Source organism: Adiantum capillus-veneris, chromosome 6 (assembly GCF_014529385.1).
Source record: "Adiantum capillus-veneris isolate H3 chromosome 6, ASM1452938v2, whole genome shotgun sequence".
Taxonomy (NCBI): Eukaryota; Viridiplantae; Streptophyta; class Polypodiopsida; order Polypodiales; family Pteridaceae; genus Adiantum; species Adiantum capillus-veneris.
Genome location: NC_140936.1, coordinates 155,283,735 through 155,303,081, shown reverse-complemented (window position 1 = coordinate 155,303,081; position 19,347 = coordinate 155,283,735). Strand labels below are relative to the sequence as shown.

At 43.8% G+C, this 19,347-nt stretch overlaps 1 protein-coding gene across 3 annotated transcripts in view; it reads right to left on the bottom strand.

The window, feature by feature from the left end:
• The window catches only part of LOC147456543 (protein ZINC INDUCED FACILITATOR 1-like), a 213,313-nt gene extending 207,925 nt beyond the window's left edge, over positions 1 to 5,388 (bottom strand). Inside the window, exons 1-2 of one of the 3 annotated variants that reach the window (XM_086514980.1) lie at positions 5,085 to 5,387; positions 4,901 to 4,999 (exon numbers count right to left, since the gene is read on the bottom strand). Coding sequence is in view for 2 of the 3 variants with exons in the window: in XM_086514979.1 (XP_086371105.1) it covers positions 4,901 to 5,087 (187 nt within the window). In the remaining variant the exon portion in view is untranslated. Of the gene's footprint in view, positions 1 to 4,900 lie in introns of all 3 variants that reach the window. The other 2 variants (XM_086514979.1, XM_086514978.1) reach the window with 2 other exon arrangements.
• Positions 5,389 to 19,347: the final 13,959 nt, after the last annotated feature.

The following is a 19,347-nucleotide window of genomic DNA, read 5'->3' as shown; positions in this document are numbered from 1 at the left end:
CGAGGATCAGAGATGCCTGGGCTTGTTTTTGCTTGAGCTGCGCAGACACAAAGAGAGCCTGACAAGAGGACAAGCTAGGTAGTCCCAGAGACAGATCACAGACTTCTTTAGAGAAGACACTTGACACCCGGAGGAGCTACCACCACAGTAGAGTTTGTCGCCTTACACCAGAGGCACACTGATCGATCGAGCGACCGAGATGGGGAGATCCAGACGCCCACGACTGCGGAGGACTACACAGCATCAACAGAGGCTGCATCAGAGGATCCGGATCGTTTTGGCCGGACATGCACGACGCTCGGTCAGACTACTGACCATGGAGGAGATTGATGAGATTCGCCAGCGACCGATGCTGGATCTCTTGTGATTTCTCTTGTGATTTAGCTATCCCAGCTAGCTGCTTAGTTCACACCTAGCAGTTTAGGATTCCATAGCATAGTATTTTCATTTTGTCATTTTGTTACTCCGACTTTGTATCAGATCCACCACATTGTAACTTTTTGGTTTCATAGGTCACTTTGGCCTTTTGAAGGCGTTAATATAACATTTCATCTCTCTCTCTCTCTCTCTCTCTCTCTCTCTCTCTCTCTCTCTCTCTCTCTCAAAAATCTTCTTATTAAAATAAACATCTCAAGGGCACAGCCTCGAGATAAATGTACAAAGTCAATCATCATAGAGGTGCGATCCACAATATGACAATAAAATATACAAAAATACCAAGATTATTTTTATTTTTTCAAAAAGATTCTCTCAAATCTTCATTTTCTCAGATCTTCTAACATATATAATCCAAGAGGAGGAAAGTTCTCCTGTCTACATCTATCACCTTCTCCTCCTCTTCTTTGCTTTTCTTCTCTTAGCTCTCTCTCTACCTCCGATCTCTTAGAACCATATGATACCTATGTCTATCCTTCTTGAGACACTCTATGCTCCCTCTCCTCGATATTCTATCCTCCTGCTCTTACCACTCACAAAACAATATTCTAGTAACACCGGTATCTCTGTCCAACTTGCCTTTGCCTTTGTCATCTTGTGAGGTCCTACTTTTGCCTATGGCTTCGCATTCCCGAGTTAAACAAAGCGTCTTCTCGCATTTATAACAATAGCTCTCGGACCCCGTGGGTACCTAGGCAGCTAATAACTGAGCACTAGTATTGTTGTCCTTGTCAAGCTTGCCTTTGCCTTTGTCCTCTAGTGAACTCATACATTTAGCTTCACAATCCTTAGCCAAACAAATTGAAGGCTTCCTTGAGAACTTCGTCCGTGCATAGGTCGCTCATTGGGTACTTGGGAATTCACTATCCATAGCCTTTAGTTGGACTAGGTCATTCAAGGCTGAATTTTCAGCATGGTTCACCTTTGCCAATGGGAAAGACAAGGCTACAATTTTGCTGAGCATCCCGCCACGCTGTCTCTGAAGCAAGCTAGGAAACCTGCTCTCTTTGCCCTCTTGCGTTTCAAATAACCAACCAGAATGCAACCCTTTGAGGGAGTCCCCAACCGTTGCCTTGCATAGTGTTTCAATATGCTCATAAAACTGGCCAAAAGCCACTAGCCAGCAGGAGCACCACATGTTGTCATCGTTTTTCCCCTCTACTGCAAGCATTTCAGAATGCCACCAAGATCACCAGAAGAGCATAAACGCATGAGCTTCCATTGCAGGCGTTTCAGAACGATGTGCCAAGCCCTATGAAATCCCCTCGTTTCCACTGCAAAAATGAGCCTCCTTTGAGGATTCAATAGGCTCCGCTTGACAGCGTTTCAAGACGCACGCAGAGATCTATCTGCTGCCACCGCAGAGACTCTCAATGCCCAGTTGGTTGGTTCAGCAGTAAACAGTAAATCTCTCTCTCGTATATTCTTCCCATTGCTCTACGCTTCCGCATAGTCGACTTTGACATGGTATTAGAGATTTTGGCTCAGCGATCATCAACGATCACAAGGAAGGAGAAGCACGGCATGGTGGAGAAGAGGAACTGAAGAGGAGCCATTACTGCGTTTTCTTGCCATCGGTGTTTTTGGAGACGGGCTCAAGCGTCGGTGTTTTGAAATGCTACGAGTGGAAGGGGGGCAAGTCGTGCTAGCACCTGTGTCTCCATCTATACAAATAACAATTTAAGATGTTGAAGCTGAGGGAACTCTGAACCAATGCTAGACTTGCCCAGTCTGATGCCTCTCCCTAGTAAACTGTGAGAGATAATCGCAATCCTTGGAATAGGTGAGGAGGAAGGCTACTTTAAGGAAGTTGTGGCATTGACAGCCTTTCTCCTACCACTTTGTAAACCAAAACATGTCTCTAATGTAGCCATTGGACCATGAATAAAGATAAGTGCATCTGCTGAACTTCTTACTCCAATGGGCATTCCACCACAATCCATGACAAAGAAGAGAATAGACCTCCAATGAGAAATACCAAGAGCGCCTCATAAACTGGTGCAAGTGACCCACTGAATTTCCTGCAAAAAACAACGTCTAGAGTTCAGAACCAGAATGACTCAAATCAAGCCCTTGACGCGCTTTGTAAAGGCCACCACCAATGAGGTTCTCCAACTTGAGGCCACAGACACATTTGACGCTGGAATTTGTTACCTGTAGACCCTTTGATTGTAGGCTAGAGCAGGAGGGGCTCAACCTACTGCAGCAATGGTCTCCACAAACTTCAATGTGCTGACTACTAGAAAGGCTAAAATGAAGGGCTTGGATGTGATGACTAGATAGATCAGGTAGGATCCAATGTGACACTTAAAGTCCAGTACAAACCAATCCATGTTGAATGTTGACTGCAATCAGACCAAGATGTAAGTGTTAAGCATTCAACTGAGTGATGTTGCATGTTTTGCGGTGGGAATGCCATGTATATGAGCATGCAGAGCATGAGCATGTTTGTATGATGTCAGTGTCTTGATTTTTTGTGCTGGGTTGGTTTTGATAGGTGTAATCAAGGGCAATTACTCTTCTTGTAGGATTGGGGGGCCGCACCGGGGGGGTTGGCAAAAGGATGATTAGGCAGTTCCCTAATCGACAGAGAAAAGAGAGAAAGACCAAAGAGCAGAGAACAGATCGTGGATGTGGATGTGGCAGCATGCTGATGTAGCAAATGTATTACTAACGTGGCAGTCCCACACACTATGCTTTTATTGATGATACCAATGTGGCAAATGTACTGCTAACATGGCAGTCCCGCACACTATGCTTTATTGATGATACCATGTGGTTTGTTTTAGTTAATTGCTTTTAATTGACCCAAACTGCAAATAGTACTTGCTTTTGAGCTGCTGTTGGGTAGCCAGGAGCTATAAGTGGCCAGGCCGGCACTTGTAAACAAATTCAGTGAGAGGACTCATAGAGCGTTTGTGCGAACCAGTTGCAGGTGACGGGCAGGTGACTTGGACAAGCCCTCTTGTACAGTTGCTCAATAAAGAAATACTGCCAAGGGCGCCCCTCTATATCTTGAGTTAAGTGTTCTTCAAGTTCTATTTATGCTGTTTCCGTTCAGTTTGGTGACTGCTGTAGTGTTGCTTCCGGCTGTTCAAGTGTGCAGTATTACCGTGCCATGTGACATGAATACAATAAATCGATTCAAGGGGGTATAGCACGGTGTAAACCTGCTCCAAGTAAGGATAAAGAAATTAGGCTCTTGCACATGCAACACCAAGACGCAAGGTGATTTGGGTGGCAAAAACACAATGCCTCTGATTATTAGATATGAAGGATTCTTACAAGGTGATGAAGCAACCCCAATCTCCAGAATCCCGAATAGTAAGCACTGTCTCTCAATTTCAGTGAGGAAGGATCTCAAGGAATCATCTTTAAGTAACAGTGACAGTAATTTTGCTCGAGTTTTGCTCCTTCCCTACTCGTAGGATACTTCTCCCTTTACCACAATTACATTGTGCTATCGTTTAGCTTTCAAAGTTTAACACATGGCATCTGACTTTATGTTATTGCTTTCTTTGACTTGGAGATCTTGGCAACACCTTGGAGCCCACCTCCGTGAACATGGAAGGAAACTACTGCCATCCAATACCATGGGAAATGATTCACCCACTAGTAATCAAAACCAAATGAAAATTGGAATACCTTGCACGTGCTGCAGCCAATAACTACATGGCCATATCCTCCAAGCTACTACACTTTCCAACATGAAGTATCTCCTAATATTGGAGTTCTTGTATTTTGTTGGTAAGGTCCCTCAAGGATACTTGTGACGCATCCAAGGTCATCAATTGTACCCCCAATGAAATATGCTTCATACGAGAGACTCCGTCATATAGAGAAGCCAAACAGTCCCTAATCTGCTTCAAACTCAACACCACCTTCATGTGATTGATAACTGATGGTGTTCTTTTAAGAATGACAAAAGGACAGAGTGCAAGCAGTTAACACACTTCCATAGGGCCCTCATCTCTGCCTAATCTGGCTTCTTGAGCTCCTTGTAAATAAAGACTTCATCAACCTCATAAGAATCAAGACCGTCATCATGGTAGCACCGCTTATGATGTAGCTTCTGCCTGCCATCTAAATTTCAGAAAGTAGGGACTTGACCGGCTTGTCTACTACATCAGAATATAGCCAAGAGCGGTCGTCCATGTGGAAGAAGGTCCAGATTTGTCTTCACAGTTATCTGTATTGTACTACATTGATATGGAGAGATTTGATCATATGAAGAGACTACAACAGGTAGAAATAAACTGGTATCTCTAATTGAGCCCCCAACAGCAGCAAATCAGCATTAAACAGGTGTAAACAGGAGCAACCACATTGGGTCAAAGTGGCCAGGGAGAAAACACAAAAACTCACACACCACACCCACACAAAAACTGTGGGTATGGTCCCTCCTCCTTTTAATATGGATATTTAACAGCAGCATTGCACTCAATGAATCGTAGGGAATGCTTACCGTTGGCGAGATACAGAAGTGCAACTATGCAGAGATCTTTGTGTGGAAGGCTGCCTTGCGAAGCTTCCTTCTTCCTTTCCAGCAAGCAAGCTGGGCAGCCTTCGTGGTATGAGGTCAGAAGAGGAGTACGTATGTCAGCATAGTCGTCTATATCATGGCTGTTCATATGATCCTCACCACCTACCATTCTTGCGACAATGGGCAACAGCAGAGTAGAAGTATCAGCCTTCAATGAAGGTCTGCATAGCCGGCAAAAGAGAGGCAGAACTTAGCAGGGTCTATGTCTTCTTGGGCATACGATCGAAATGCGAGACCTCCAGGATGAGGAAGCGCTGCATGTTGATGCAGAAAAAATGCTTGTGAAACACCACGCGAAGGGGCCCAAGTCCCAAGAGTTGACGATGGGCATGAGGATCAGCCTGCATGAGAATCGCCATCAGTGGCACGCCTTTGCCACTGTAGTGCCATCCTGGCCCAAGTCACGCTTTAATTGCTCTTTTTTTTCTTTTTGCCTGTCCTAAATTCCTAGCCTTATTAGAGGATGAGAGAGAGAGAGAGAGAGAGAGAGCATGGCCCAAGTCACGCTTTAATTGCTCTTTTTTTTCTTTTTGCCTGTCCTAAATTCCTAGCCTTATTAGAGGATGAGAGAGAGAGAGAGAGAGAGAGAGAGAGCATGCACTCCTGCCATTGAGAGAAGCGGTGGGAGTGAACGTTCGTCGAGCTAGCTGATCCACATGCACATGTGTTGTGTTCTAGAGAGAGAGGGAAAGAGAAACTTGTTATGGAATCTGACGATGTGCAGAGACTACAGGCAAATGAAAGAGTTTCTCGCCACAACCAGCTCCAGCATAAAGGCTAGGGGAGTCCAGTTCCAACACAACCAACGAGGCAAGTGGTGGATTTTGCCAGGGGGTGGGGTAATGTTGGTGGTCTAGTTACACTTTTCCACCGATCGCAATGACTAACTATGGACATGTGTGCAGCAGAAGAGGTCTGCATTTGAAAGTTTGCTATTTACTTAGGGCGAGTTCACATCAATTCGGTGGAAGAAAGCTAAGCAGGAGCCTCTTCCAGGTGGAAGGGAGTGAACTCTCTTCCTTCCACCTTGCTAGTGTTCATATAAGGGTGGAGGAAGGAGATGCTCTTAAGGGTGGGCCAAAGAAGGTGGAGGCATCCCATTGGTTCCTTTTTGCTATGTCAGGGGTGGAAGAGAATTTGGGCTAAGGGGGGAGGTCGGAAGAGTGAAAAGGAGGAGTGGGAAAAAGAAAAGCTCTTTCTTCCATGACGTGGCACTTTCTTCCATCGCCTGATGTGAACCTTATTTATTTTTTCCTAAGCTATGATTAGTTGGACCCTTCACAATTTAAGCTTCCGTCGCATTATGTGAACCCAACCTTAGATCTACAGCAGGGATCCTTGCCCCACCTCACCTCCAATGGACACACATAATCTAGAGCTGGTCTAAATCAAGATGGTGAGGAAGGACGCCAAAGGGCAGAGGTGGAGCCTGCCAACACAAAGGAAAAGTGAGATGAAAAGAGGCAAAAGCGAAATGAAAAGAGGCCAAATCAAGCTTGTCAAAGCTATGCAATGGTGTGTGTGTGTGTGTGTGTGTGTGTGTGTGTGTGAGAGAGAGAGAGAGAGAGAAAGAGAGAGAGGGGGAGGCATGCAAGTAGTTCTTCAATCTTCGTGAGGTGGATGATTTTTGAAATAAAAGGCCTCAAAAACCTTTTTATTTTATGAGTTGGAATATTTTTAGTTATCAGCTTCCTAAGGTCATGGGGGCTAAATTCTTCTTTCTTCCAGTTTGATAAATTAATAATGGGTCTACGCACCAAACATTAATTAATTAGAATGCCAGATTCCGTCTCTCTCTTTGGAGAAAGTAAGCTCTCCCGCTTCGACCCAATTCCCATGGAGACAAATCCCTCACTCAATTCGCTCAAGTCAAGCCGCTTTCCGTCTCTCTGCCAGTTCCGTGCAGACTCTCACATGCAGCTCGACAGCCCACGACGATGAGATCTTCGACCCCAAACGTACCAGAAAAAGACTCCATTGCAAAGATCTCTCTCTCTCTCTCTCTCTCTCTCTCTCTCTCTCCACGTGACGACAGCTCTCTTTTTCCCTTTCAAGCTTTTCCAAGGATCTCGCACGATTCCATTTAATTGACCTACTTTCGAAGATTGGGACACCATACTCGTTCGTTCGAAGACCTTACTTTTAAAAGTTCTACATCCTTAAGTTCTAAACTTAGCTTTAAAATCTCTAAAAATAAAAATAAAACATCTCTAAAGATTAAGCTCCAAAGGATAGATTGAGATGATATAGAACTTTAGAGCTTTTAAAGTGGGATTTATAGCTTAGGGATCTAGAGTTTTAAATTTGTGAAAGGGGCTCCGGGTGGAGCTTAAAGATGTAGAATTTTTAAAGTGGGGTCAAGAACATAGGGCTCTAAAGCATAGGGAGGTAGAGCTTAGGGCTACTATTTTAATTCAACTAGTAAAACAGCGCCACCTTCGGCGGCCGCATAGCCCCTGTTATCCTCAAACCTCTTACTCTTGACAAATTTATAAAAGTAGATCAAGAAAAGTGAAGCTCTCCTCTCTCTCTCTCTCTCTCTCTCTCTCTCTCTCTCTCTCTCTCTCTCTGCGTGTGTGGTTAGTGCTCCTTGGCTTGTTACCGTTGAGTTGCTGGCCTACCCTGGTTCACCACACCATAGCTGGTGTTCCCACAACCTGCTACAGCACTGTGACAAAAAAATGCTAGTTATTTTGCAAATTTTCTATCCTAAAGGGAATTTTGTATGTTCCTGAAAATGTTTTTTTTTCGTTTTTGCACTATTTTTCTCTATTTTGGGGCGGAAGTTCTTCTTTTCTCCTTGCTCTCAACCGGCATTTTTGAAATTGAAATCAGCACGATATTAAGCTGAGATACATTTTTTCCAATCACTGGAGATAAGGAAAAAAAATCACGTGAAAATTATAAAAAATTAGCGTAAACTATTAAAAATGCCAGTTATTTTGTAAATTTTCTATCCTAAAGGGAATTTTCCATGTTCCTAAAAATGGATTTTTCTTAAACCCTGGTCCCTCCCGTACATCTCTCTCTCTCTCTCTCTCTCTCTCTCTCTCTCTCTCTCTCTCTCTCTCTCTCTCTCTCTCTCTCTCTCTCTCTCTCTCTCTCTCTCTCTCTCTCTCTCTCTGGTTCATGCACCTTGTCTCATTGCCGCTGAATTGTTGACCTACCCTGGTTCACCACTCCATAGACGGTGCCCCCACAACCTGCTACGGCACTGCGACGGTTGACCTCAGCAACCTGGGCCTAGTGTTTGAGAAAAAACATTTTCCCAACCTTACAAAATTTCCTTTCTTGAATTTGCGAAGAGGAATTTTTAAAAAATTATGTTATTTTCTCAAATTTTTACAATATTTTTCTCTATTTTGGGGTGGAATTTCTCCTTTTCCCCTTGCCCGGGCCCACTGTTCGAGAAAAACCATTTTCCCAAACATACAAAATTCCCAATACTCCGAAATGGGCACGATATTAGCTTGAGATACATTCTTCCCTAACACTGGAGATAAGGAAAAAAATCACTTGAAAATTTTAAAAAAATAGCGTAAACGTGTCGGGGGGGGAATCCCTCCCCCTTTTATTATAGTATAGATAGGGGGCATCTCAGTCGAAGCCTCCTCCATGACAGACACCGGTTTGTCGCAGAGTGTCATAATCTTTTGTGTTTTTTATACAGTTTGTGTTCCTTCCTACGCAAGAGGCCATGTAGGAGGTCTGTGTTGCTAAGTAGGAGGCCGTGCAGCTTGCTTGAAGCGTTGTTGAGCCTCTACTGTATCTACTTTCTTTAGTTATGGCTTGAGGAGATCGAGCGCGAGCACGTGCACTAGCACCATCATCGACTTGACAAATCCGCAAGCCAAAGAGGAAGGTGCTCCGACATGTTGCTAAGCTTTTCATTATTATGTAAATTTGCAAAGTTTTTTAATAAAGTTTCTCGTTTTGTGTTAAGCTTTATAGCTTTAAAAACAAAAAATTAAGCGCATGATGGTCCTTCTCTTTAAATTTGAAGGTGAGGGAGCACAGTGTAAAAATTAGTCGAGACGAGCGGTGTCTGCTGGCAGCCTGAGATCTCTCTCCCTCTTCTTCTTCTCCCTCTAAGAGGACTGGCAGATTCCCTCTCTCTCTCTCTCTCTCTCTCTCTCTCTCTCTCTCTCTCTCTCACACACACACACACACACACACACATACACACACACAAACGTGGAGTTGCCAACGAACAACATCTGCAACTATTTAAGCGGCAACAGGGACACACACACACGGGCCCGCCTCATCACATTGCAAGCTCCAATGGTAGTACTTGCAACCTTTTCCCATTTACTCCTTTCGGTGCTGCCTCTCTCTCTCTCTCTCTCTCTCTCTCTCTCTCTCTTCTCTCTCTCTCTCTCTCTCTCTCTCTCTCTCTCTCTCTCTCTCTCTCTCTGTGTGTGTGTGTGTGTGTGTGTGTGTGTGTGTGTGTGTGTGTGTGTGTGTGTGGAGCGCTATTCCTGAATTTCCTATGCGATCCCTGGACCCCGACCTGCAGGAAACACTCGTGAAGTCTCTCTCTTTGTCTCGTAGAGCGTGCTGGACGTAGGCTGGACTACAAGCCACACTCACCGGACGTGAGAGAAAGCAACACGTGTCAGGGGGGGGCGAAATCCATCCCCCTCTCTCCCTCTCTCTCTCTCTCTCAAGGAGTGCTAGAGAAGAGGTGGAAAGATTAGCTACACTACGTTGCTCAACAATACCTTGTAGCTATGAAGCTTTGCTCATGGGCATCAATGAAGCCACTCAAGGAGCACTATAGAAGATGAGGAAAGGGTAGCTAGTTTGCACTGCTCAACAATAGCTTGTAGCTAGAAGCTCTCAAGTTGTAGCCCAACATCTCCAGATCATGGAACTCATTCCAGGGTAGTTAGAATTTGAAGAAACTTACACCTCGTTGGCATCTTCCAGTCTTTAATTAGAACCTTGATGGTTGTCCTCAGCCAGCAGAAAATGGAAGCCAGGTTATGCTAATTAGCACATGCGCAGAGAAATGAAAGAGTGCATGTATGTAATTACTTGTAGGAATGCATGTTAACTTCACCATTCTCCTGGAGCCCAATAACTCAAAGCTGTTCCCCCAAGAAAAAGAGAGAGAGAGAGAGAGAGAGAGAGAGAGAGCAGCACTTCCAATAACCTGTCCCTACCTTAGAAGGTTCTCAAAAATTATTGAAAGTATTAACTGAGGCAATAAAAAACCTCGACCAGCTTCATGTCGCAGTCTCTCTCTCTCTCTCTCTCTCTCTCTCTCTCTCTCTCTCTCTCTCTCTCTCTCTCTCTCTCTCTCTCTCTCTCTCTCTCTCTCTCTCTCTTGCGTGCGTGGCCTGTGCTACACCCTTGAACTTTGGGACAGTTGGGTGGGGAGGATTTACTGAACTCCACTGAATCGACTACTTTGCTCAACTTGTCTACACCCGCTGCTTTGCTTCCTAGCATCAGTCACCCACCCTCCAAACAGGCGACTCTCTCTCTCTCTCTCTCCCCCTCCATTTTGGTTGTGCAGGTCAAAAGCTCAAAGGGAAAGCGCCTTATAAGCCATGGCAGCTCGACCTATCCCTTAGTGCTGCGAGTGCGAAGGTGGGGCCAAAAAAAATAGGAGGTATAGTGCATCGAGGCATGCATGGGACATTCCGTAGGAGGTTTGCACACAACGTGGGTTCTATAGTAGGTGGAGTAGCTGGGCATAATTGGCCGGTGCAGGACAGAGTACCCATGGATGGGTCGACGTATAGCAGCAGCACAGAGAAGGAAGATGGGGGGCATGGGACGTGGTTGAGGCAGGTCGCACACAGTTCCATGAGCAGCACAGGGAGAATGCAAGGTGTACTGTGAGCTGCGCAAGGAGATTAACGTCTACCTTTCGGGGCACAAATAATTAGGTAATTGATTGCAAGACAAGGGAAGCCAACAAACCAACCAGTGGAGGTCATGTTATGGCCTTGACGATGGCCATGGTGCTTGAAGAAGTTGAGCACGTTCACATGCCCAGAGACTTGAGGAGCCCAGAGACTTGAGGAGATGCCGACATGAGGAAAGAACCAACATTCAGGTCAAAAAGGAGGTGACCGTGAGGCTCCCATAGCAAGCTGTTGTTGGCGTTCAGCTTGATGGTGGAGACTTGGAGTGCAAGATTTGCATGGCATGGGCCCAATCTTGCCAGCAGGAATGGATGCTTCGCCCACCGCCAGCTGGCGCTATAACATGCAGGAGAAGTTGCTGCTATAGCGAAAGTTGGCGTGGTTAGTGTTGAGGTGCATGTCGGACATGCTCAGACCGCAAGTGGGTGACGCCACGCTTCCCAACTCCACTTCCTCCATGCTTATCACCTCAACAATGTAACTTGCGATAGGCTCACCAACAAATCTATACTGGGAAAGAGGTGATTCAAGCCATGCGCTGTGTTTCCACAAAGATTTTTCCCTTCACCTCTGTTTCGCCTTCCTCATGACTAATACTCCTATCCCCTGTTCCCGCCAGCTCCAAATCCCCTGCCTCGTCACTTCCGTTGCTTTTTTTCTTCAGTTGCAAACATTGGTCTCTGTAGCAATTCACGAATCACCACCAAGTTGCCAACCTTCCAACGGCTCTTCTCAGTTCTCCCTTTTAATGCCGTAGCCGCCTAGGTCTGTATCATTCACCACCTAGGCCTACTTCTCTTTCTCTACGCGGCGTGGTCTTTCATTGTTGTGACGTTCGGCGGCCTCTCTCTCTCTCTCTCTCTCTCTCTCTCTCTCTCTCTCTCTCTCTCAGTCAACGTTGAGCACACTAGCGGACTGAGTCGCTTGATTGCAAGCCACACTCGCCGAAGCAAGGAAATTACGCCACGTGTAAGGGGGTGGGCGAAATTCCTCCCCCTTTTATAATAGTATAGATTCTGTGTGCTTACGTTTGTTTTTTTTTAAGGTTGGAGATGTAGAGCTTTTAAAGTGGGATCTAAACTCAGATCAAGGCCTAAAAATGAAACCTATTTTTTAGTCAAGGGCTATTTTGCCTATCAAAACAAGTGCTTAAGAAAAACCTCATGTCATTTAATTGCTAGAATTTCAAAATTGTCTATCATTTTTTGTATTTATACCCTTGAAATAATGTTATATATGGCAAAATATATAAGTTGATCGCATTACACAAAGCATATGAAAGGGGGCATGAAAAATTGCATGTCAAAAAGTAATTTTTACAATGTTTGGCAGGCCTCGTGATTTTATCACTTGTTCAAGGGAAGAGTACCCAAACCAAACTAACATTAATGCCTTTGAGGGCCTGAAAACTTTCAAAAGACAAAACATAAACAAGTGAAAGGACCACGATAGCTTTCTAAAACAATAAGAAATTAATAAAATCTTTAGGTTGAGTTTAACTAGAATTATATAAGGTGAAGCACTATTCAAGAATTTCTCTTTTATTAAGCGATCGAGTGTCCTCCTCGCAAAGAAGCAAACCAAATATACTAGTAATTTTTTGAAATTTGTAGGATTTTTGAGCTAAGTTTTGACATCACTGCATCGGTTTTTCTTCTCTTTATCATGGTTTGCTCATATATATATATATATATATATATAACCAATTAATATATATGTGTATGTATGTAGTATAGAACTTACTAAAATTAAGATAAAATAAAAATATCCATTTAATACTTTAAAACCAAAATAACATTTAAGGTAAGTCTCAATCATCACTGAAAACATTGAAAGTATCGTAACCCAACACATCTCTAAGGCTTTTTTTAGAAAGCCAAAAAAGATAGTTTGTTGTCCTGTATCACTAATTAATAAGCTTTTTAACCAGTCCACAATTGCACCCAAAATGTAACCCTTTTACAATGGTCCCAAAAAAACAATGTGAAAGTTCATTATGGTCTACATAAAGCTATGTGAGAGAAAACAAATAAAATTTAAATAACATTTAAGGTGAGTTTCAATCAGGCCAATTTTTTATATTCTTCTAGTTTGTACTCGTTACTCGCAAATGGCTTATATATTATGAAAGGGCCCCAATAATAAGGTAAATGGTGCACATTGCACATTAGTATTTTGAAACAAAATAAAACAAAAAGGAAGCAAAATAAAAAGACACATTAAAAATCAAAACAAAAGACTATTTTAATGCTTTGAAATAAACATAGGAAATAATTAAACAATTTAGTGAAGTGATTTTTTTTTTTGAAATCCTCAAATGAGAGAATCGTTTATCAATACCTCAGTGTTTGAGAAAGATGTGTCTGAGCTTATGCTTAAGCCGATTGAAAATCGAGATTAGCCAGTTGCAAAGGATGGCAAAGGAGGAAAACCACGATAAAATATACTAGAAAACAATTCGAATATTTTGTATATTTAAAAATTTCTACTAGTATTTCCATTTTGTATTTGTATAAGGAGGAAACTTTCCCCTTAGACAAAAAAGACTTTCTCGAAGATTGCATCATAAGATCAAACACCTATGAATATTTTGTTTAATGTTTTGATGTCTAAAGTCATTTTCAATCATGCAGAGAAAGTAAATGCTGCCCAGCATTCTAAAACAATAGAATGCAAAGAAAAGTAAAGAAAGGATGTGAAATGAAAGGTAAGTCTTTATCTTTTACTGAACACTATGAAGTCCCCCTAACCCAACCCAACACTAAGGGTTAACCCAACCCAACACTAAGGGTTTCTTTTAGAAAGCCAAAAAGGGGGGTGAAACCTTTCAAAACATAAAGAAAGGTGATACAGACTCATATTGTAGATATAAAAATCCATACGACATTGGAAAGTACCACGGTGCATATTATGGAGACAGGTTTAACCATTTAACTTTTAAGCCTTGCATAAAAGTGTTTATGAAATTACGCTTCTATTCTTTTGAGTTTGAACACTCTAGAGTCTAGAGTCTACACCAAGCAAAGGATGAAGAAATAAAATGCTCCTTGTAAATTGGAAAAGGTCAGGCATCCTTATGTGTGTAGCTTCAATCATTCCTTGTCGAGGTTATGAACCTCACTGAATCCCATACTGTCTATTTCACGGTTAACCCACACGTTTCTTGCGTTTCTCCACAGATCTCTCCAGTTAACATTGTCGGTGAGCAAATTTTGGGGCAATAGCTAAGCAAGCCCATCAACAACGCTTGTGGGCTTAGGTTTTGTAAATAATCGCCTGTTTGAAGCCTTAATAATCGTGATGCTTAGGTTTTCTAAATTATCGCCTTTTTGAAGACTTAATAATTGCGATGTTTGCTGCTACCCTCTAGATACCTTAGCCTTGGAAATAAACCCTTTTTGGAACTTTTGCCTTGGCATTCCTACTCCAATCTCCTCACCGAGAAGAGGGAGTGCCTATGAAATCTCCTAGTGAGATTTTTAAAAGAGGGCTCTCTACGGTGAGAGAAGAGGAGGACCCATACAAAGGACCCAGAAGCTTACAAGCTGACGGGGCAACTCCCTCACCAAGGAGAGCCCAAATCTCAACCGTAGAGCCACCAAAAGAACGAGAAAGAAGTGAATCTCCTGCCACCTTGGCGGAGATGGCACCACGAAGACGGTGGGCAAAACGCTCTCCAACACCCCCTAAACGGAGGAGACCATCAGATAGTCCTTCTCACCATAATTCAAAGAAGGAAGAAAGGAAGTATGAGAAGAAAAAGTAGAGAAAGAGGTCACCCTCTTCTACATCTTCATCATCCTCCTCCTCTTCTGAAGGAAGTGATGGTGCAACCCCCAAAGAATTCAAAAGGAGAGGTCATAGGAAGTCCTATGCCACTTGGAAGAGGTCGTCCAAGCTCAAACAGTTCAAGGAGGGATGAAAGAGTATCTCTTTTCTTACCTACGATGGCACCTTTCGTGCTACGGACAAAGTCTTGGCCTTTATTCAACAATTTGATGTGGCATTCGGAGATGAGGGCTTCACGGAGTCCTCTAAGATACGTCATATAGCCATGCATCTCCAAAAGTCTGCTAGGCAATGGTGGTATAGTCTACGAGCAAATGGTGAAGCTCCACGAACATGAAAAGCTTTAAGAGCTTCCATTATGAAGCAGTTTTTGGCTAGCGATGCCAAAGACAAAGTGCTCACCAAATGGCAAAGCTTGAAGCTCTCTCCCAACAAATCTATTCACAAATATGTAGACAAGTTTTGGGATTTACATCTCAAATCCATTGTCTACAAAAAGATAGATTTTGGAGAGCAAAAACAACAATTTTGTGTGGGTTTATCTGAAGATATGGCGGAGTATATCAACTCCCAAAGGCCTCGCACTATTTCAGTGATCATACACCATACTATGGTGGCTTCACAAATCCACTTCCAACAAGGGGCTGAGAAAAATCTCAAGCCCATGGAAAGCAAAGACCCTAATGAGCCTAAGGGGAAGGACCATGTCCAAAAGTTTCCCAAGGGCAACTTCAACAACAACAAAGCTCAGGATAAGGGAGTCTACAAAGGCAAAAATAGACCCTTCGCGGCACTTGCTAATGGAACTCGTCGTTCTGGCCGCAAGTGAGGACATTGTCCAATTTTTACAGATGTTAGCGACGGGGAAAAGGCCTGAAATGGAGCTAGCTGTGCCAATGGATGTAGGTGGTGGCTCGGTCTTGAGACCGATGCATGACACGGAAATGTCAGGCCCCAGCTCGCCAAAGGTTTCAACCATGAAAGAGGTCAAAATTGTCACGACTGAAAAAGTTCCCTCTGAGGAAACAGGAGAGAAAATGGGCTCAGCGCAAGGGTTCAAATTCGAGGTAAAACCATAAAAGACGGGGTTCCTCAGGGTCCCATCTGTGTGAATGTAAATAAAACGTCAAGTGCATCGGCTACTTACAGGCTAGGTATATCGTTTGCTAGCATACTCAAGGGGCCTAACTCTAGGGATTATGGAAAAGGCTCAGCAGAAGGGATGTCAAGTGAAGGAGATATCAAAAACCTGTAGAATGCAAAAGCTAGACTTCAACAAGAGCTCTTGGAAGTCAACAAAATGATTGAGGCCGGCCCTAACAACAACAAAAGAACTTGCTCCCATTCAAAATTCAGTGGGCTGGTAGAAGACGGGTTGGAAGATCGAGCCTTATCTGCTTTAAAAAAGTCTTTGCCATAGGAGGTTGCCGAGGCTACTACTGTAGCGATTCCACCAGCACTTATAAAAAAATAGCTAGCCAGACAAGCTAAGATGACGCTTGTATTTGGGTTCAATGGAAGAATCCCGAACAGGTTCAAGATGATCCAATGGCTTCAAGGCCCTCAAATTCTTGGTCATGGAGGAGCAGTTGCAAGTACTTCCTACCTAGCTAAAGGTTTTTTCTCAGTGAGATTCAAAGAGGCCTCCGATGTGGAAAAGATCCTTGACAAAGGGCCCCTAGTATTTAATAGGACTACGGTGTGTGTGGTGCCTTGGGAGCCAGTGTTCGACTCAGCTGAAACTTTGCAAGCGTTTCATCCGGTGTGGGTTGAGTTTGTGGGATTGCCTAGCTGGCTGTGGGATAATCTCAGGATGCTTGCTAGCCAACTCGGCACTCCCTTATTTATACCTAGCAAGAGAGGGTTTGGCAGAACCTCAAACAGGGTTTGTATAGGATGGGATGCGTCTAAAACGCCCTTTGGGGCATGTTTTAAATGCAACAACTTTGGCCGTCAGAACATTGGAGGTAAAAGGATCTAATTCATCCTCCACCCCTTCGAAAGGAGGGGGTTCATTGTCCCTCTGCACAATCCATTTGCAGCACTTCAAGAAAAGAAATCCTCTAACTTGGAACCCCCGTATTCTCCTGAGTCCAAGGAGAAGGGACGGGGATGATTCGAATGCTGAAGGATTAGTTCCTCTATCCCAATGAACCCCGTATTAATGATGGAGTCCCTCACTATCCAATCTTGGAACGTAAAGGGGTTGAAAACCCGTACAGGGAGGAAATAAAAAAGGAGAGGACAGTCAACTTTTGGGCCATCCAAGAACACCACCTAGATGCCCATAGCAAGAGAAAGCAAGTACTAGGAAAGAAACTGGTATTCTATGGAGAAGGAAATAACGGCTTCAGTGGCATCCTCAGCATTGTAGACAGAGAATTGGAGTCGAAGTTGGTTCTTAACCACCCATCCGGCAGAATCCTGGGGATTAGAATCAGATAGGAAGGGCATCCCCTCACCATTGTGAATGTATACGGCCCTTGCAATGCAAAAGATAGAGCTAAACTATGGATGCATCTCAAAGATACCCCTATTGAAGGGGAGTGGTTGTTGGTTGGCGACTTTAATATGGTAGAAAAGAGTAGGGATAGAATAGGATCCTCCAGTGTGTTGGCTGGCTCAAAAAGGTCTAAATGGAAAAGTTTGTGCGAAAAGTAGGCAAATATCAACTTATGGGAAGTTGGCCCATGGAATAACACGCTTGGATTCACCTACACAAGCCTTTAGTACGCCTGCATTGCCTCCAGACTGGACAGATGCTATTGCTCGCACCAAGCTGATTGGATACCGACGTTGATGGAAATGAAGGTAGTCCCAACAACAATCCTCTCGGATCACATTCCTCTACACATACATTTTAAGAAGAATAAAGAGGAGGAGCAGGCCCCAAGAGGTGAGAAAAAAATGTTGGTAACAGGGGCGCACCTATTCAAAGACCCTCTTTTCAAGAATCTAACCAAGAAAGCATTGGGTAAGCTAAAAAAAGATGTCGACCTCAACAAACACAATGCATGGGACCTCTTTGCTCGGAGCATTCAGAAAGCAATCAAAACCTCGGGCCCCCAAATCAAGAAAGCTAGGGAGGATCACCTTCTGCATCTTACAGCGGAGGTGCAATTGCTTACCTCTATAAAAGCCAATGGGCATGCTACTGAGATCGAACACAAATGATGGCTTGAAGCCAAATCGAACCTTGCTAATGAGTAGTTAGAAGATATCAAAAAGGCTAGACTTCTCTCTAGGGAGAATTTTTTGCAACCGAAAGCCTCCAATCAAGCTCGATTTTAGGGCTTTAAAAATCAAGAAGAGCCGGGGCCACGTCCGCTCGCTCGATGATGAGAAAGGGACAACAGCTCATAACCAGGATGAAATGGCTGGTTTGATGCTGAGCTATCTCAGTCAAATCATTGGACGGCAGGAGACCCAGTCCCAAGAGGTGGAAGAAGCCAGAGGGACCTTACTTCAGAGTGTCAAGAAGGAATTCCCCACTAAGAAGCTAATAGCTTGGAACGGGCATTTTCCGAAGACGAATGTTCACTAGCATTGCAAGCCCTTGGCAAGGAAAAGTCCCCTGGTTGGGATGGGATGACGGTGGAATTCTATAGAGAATTTTGGGATGATCTCAAGGCCCCAATCACAAATTTGGCCAAAGCCATGGTCGAAGGGTCGTTGGAGACAATTGTGAAGAGAGGGCTTATCAAGCCCATCCCAAAAAAGATCTGTTGTTCTAAACTGAAACATTGGCGCCCTATAACGATGATGTCGGTGACCTACAAAATTGTAGCTAAAGTAGTGGCCCTCAGACTAGCCCCCTTACTAACCAGGATCATCTCCCCCCATCAACATGATTTCATAAAAGGAAGGTCCATTTACGATAACATCTTGGCAGTAATGGTGGGCATAGAATACGCAACTGTCACAAAGCAGGAGTGCATTCTGCTGCAGTTGGACCTGGACAAGGCCTATGGACAGAATAACATGGACATATATAGAAGCCGTCATGGAAGCTCTAGGCTTTGGGCCGTGCCTCTATCGGCTGGTTCGTGTAATGAGGGCTAGAAGCCAGTCAGAGCTCCTATTCAACGATAGAACTGTGGGCTCTTTTGAGGTCAAAAGGTCTATTAAACAAGGATGCCCTCTGGCCCCCCTACTTTTCGCCATAGGATCACATCCTCTAATCACGACGCTCGAAGGTAGTGTTGAATGAGGGGAGGTGCAAGGCCTTGTTTTACCAGGAAATAGACAACTCCTGGCAAAACTTTTTGCATACAATTCTCTCCTTTTCTTGATGGCGTACCCCCAGGTCATTAGAAAAGCTCTCGAGATTGTACAAATGTTCTCAGTAGCTTCGGGGTCCCAGTGTAATATAGAGAAGTCAAGGATGATTTCCCTATCGGAAAATGACTCATTTGACTCTTCTGTCTGGTTAAGGGGAGATTGTCACAAAAGGGAATATCTTTAGACATTTGGGAGCCCCCTTGGGGGTGGATGTAACTCACAAGCAAAGATTCGAGTGGCTTCTTGAAAAAATCAAAACAAAAATGAGTAGGTGGGAGTATGCTCTTCTCCCAAGTCGGATAAAAGTGATGAATGCCTTTATGATTCCTTATATTGCCTTCACTAGCCCGTTTCTCAAGATGGCTAAGTGTCACTGGAAAGAGTTCTTAAAACCAGTAAAAATATTTTTATGGAAAAATA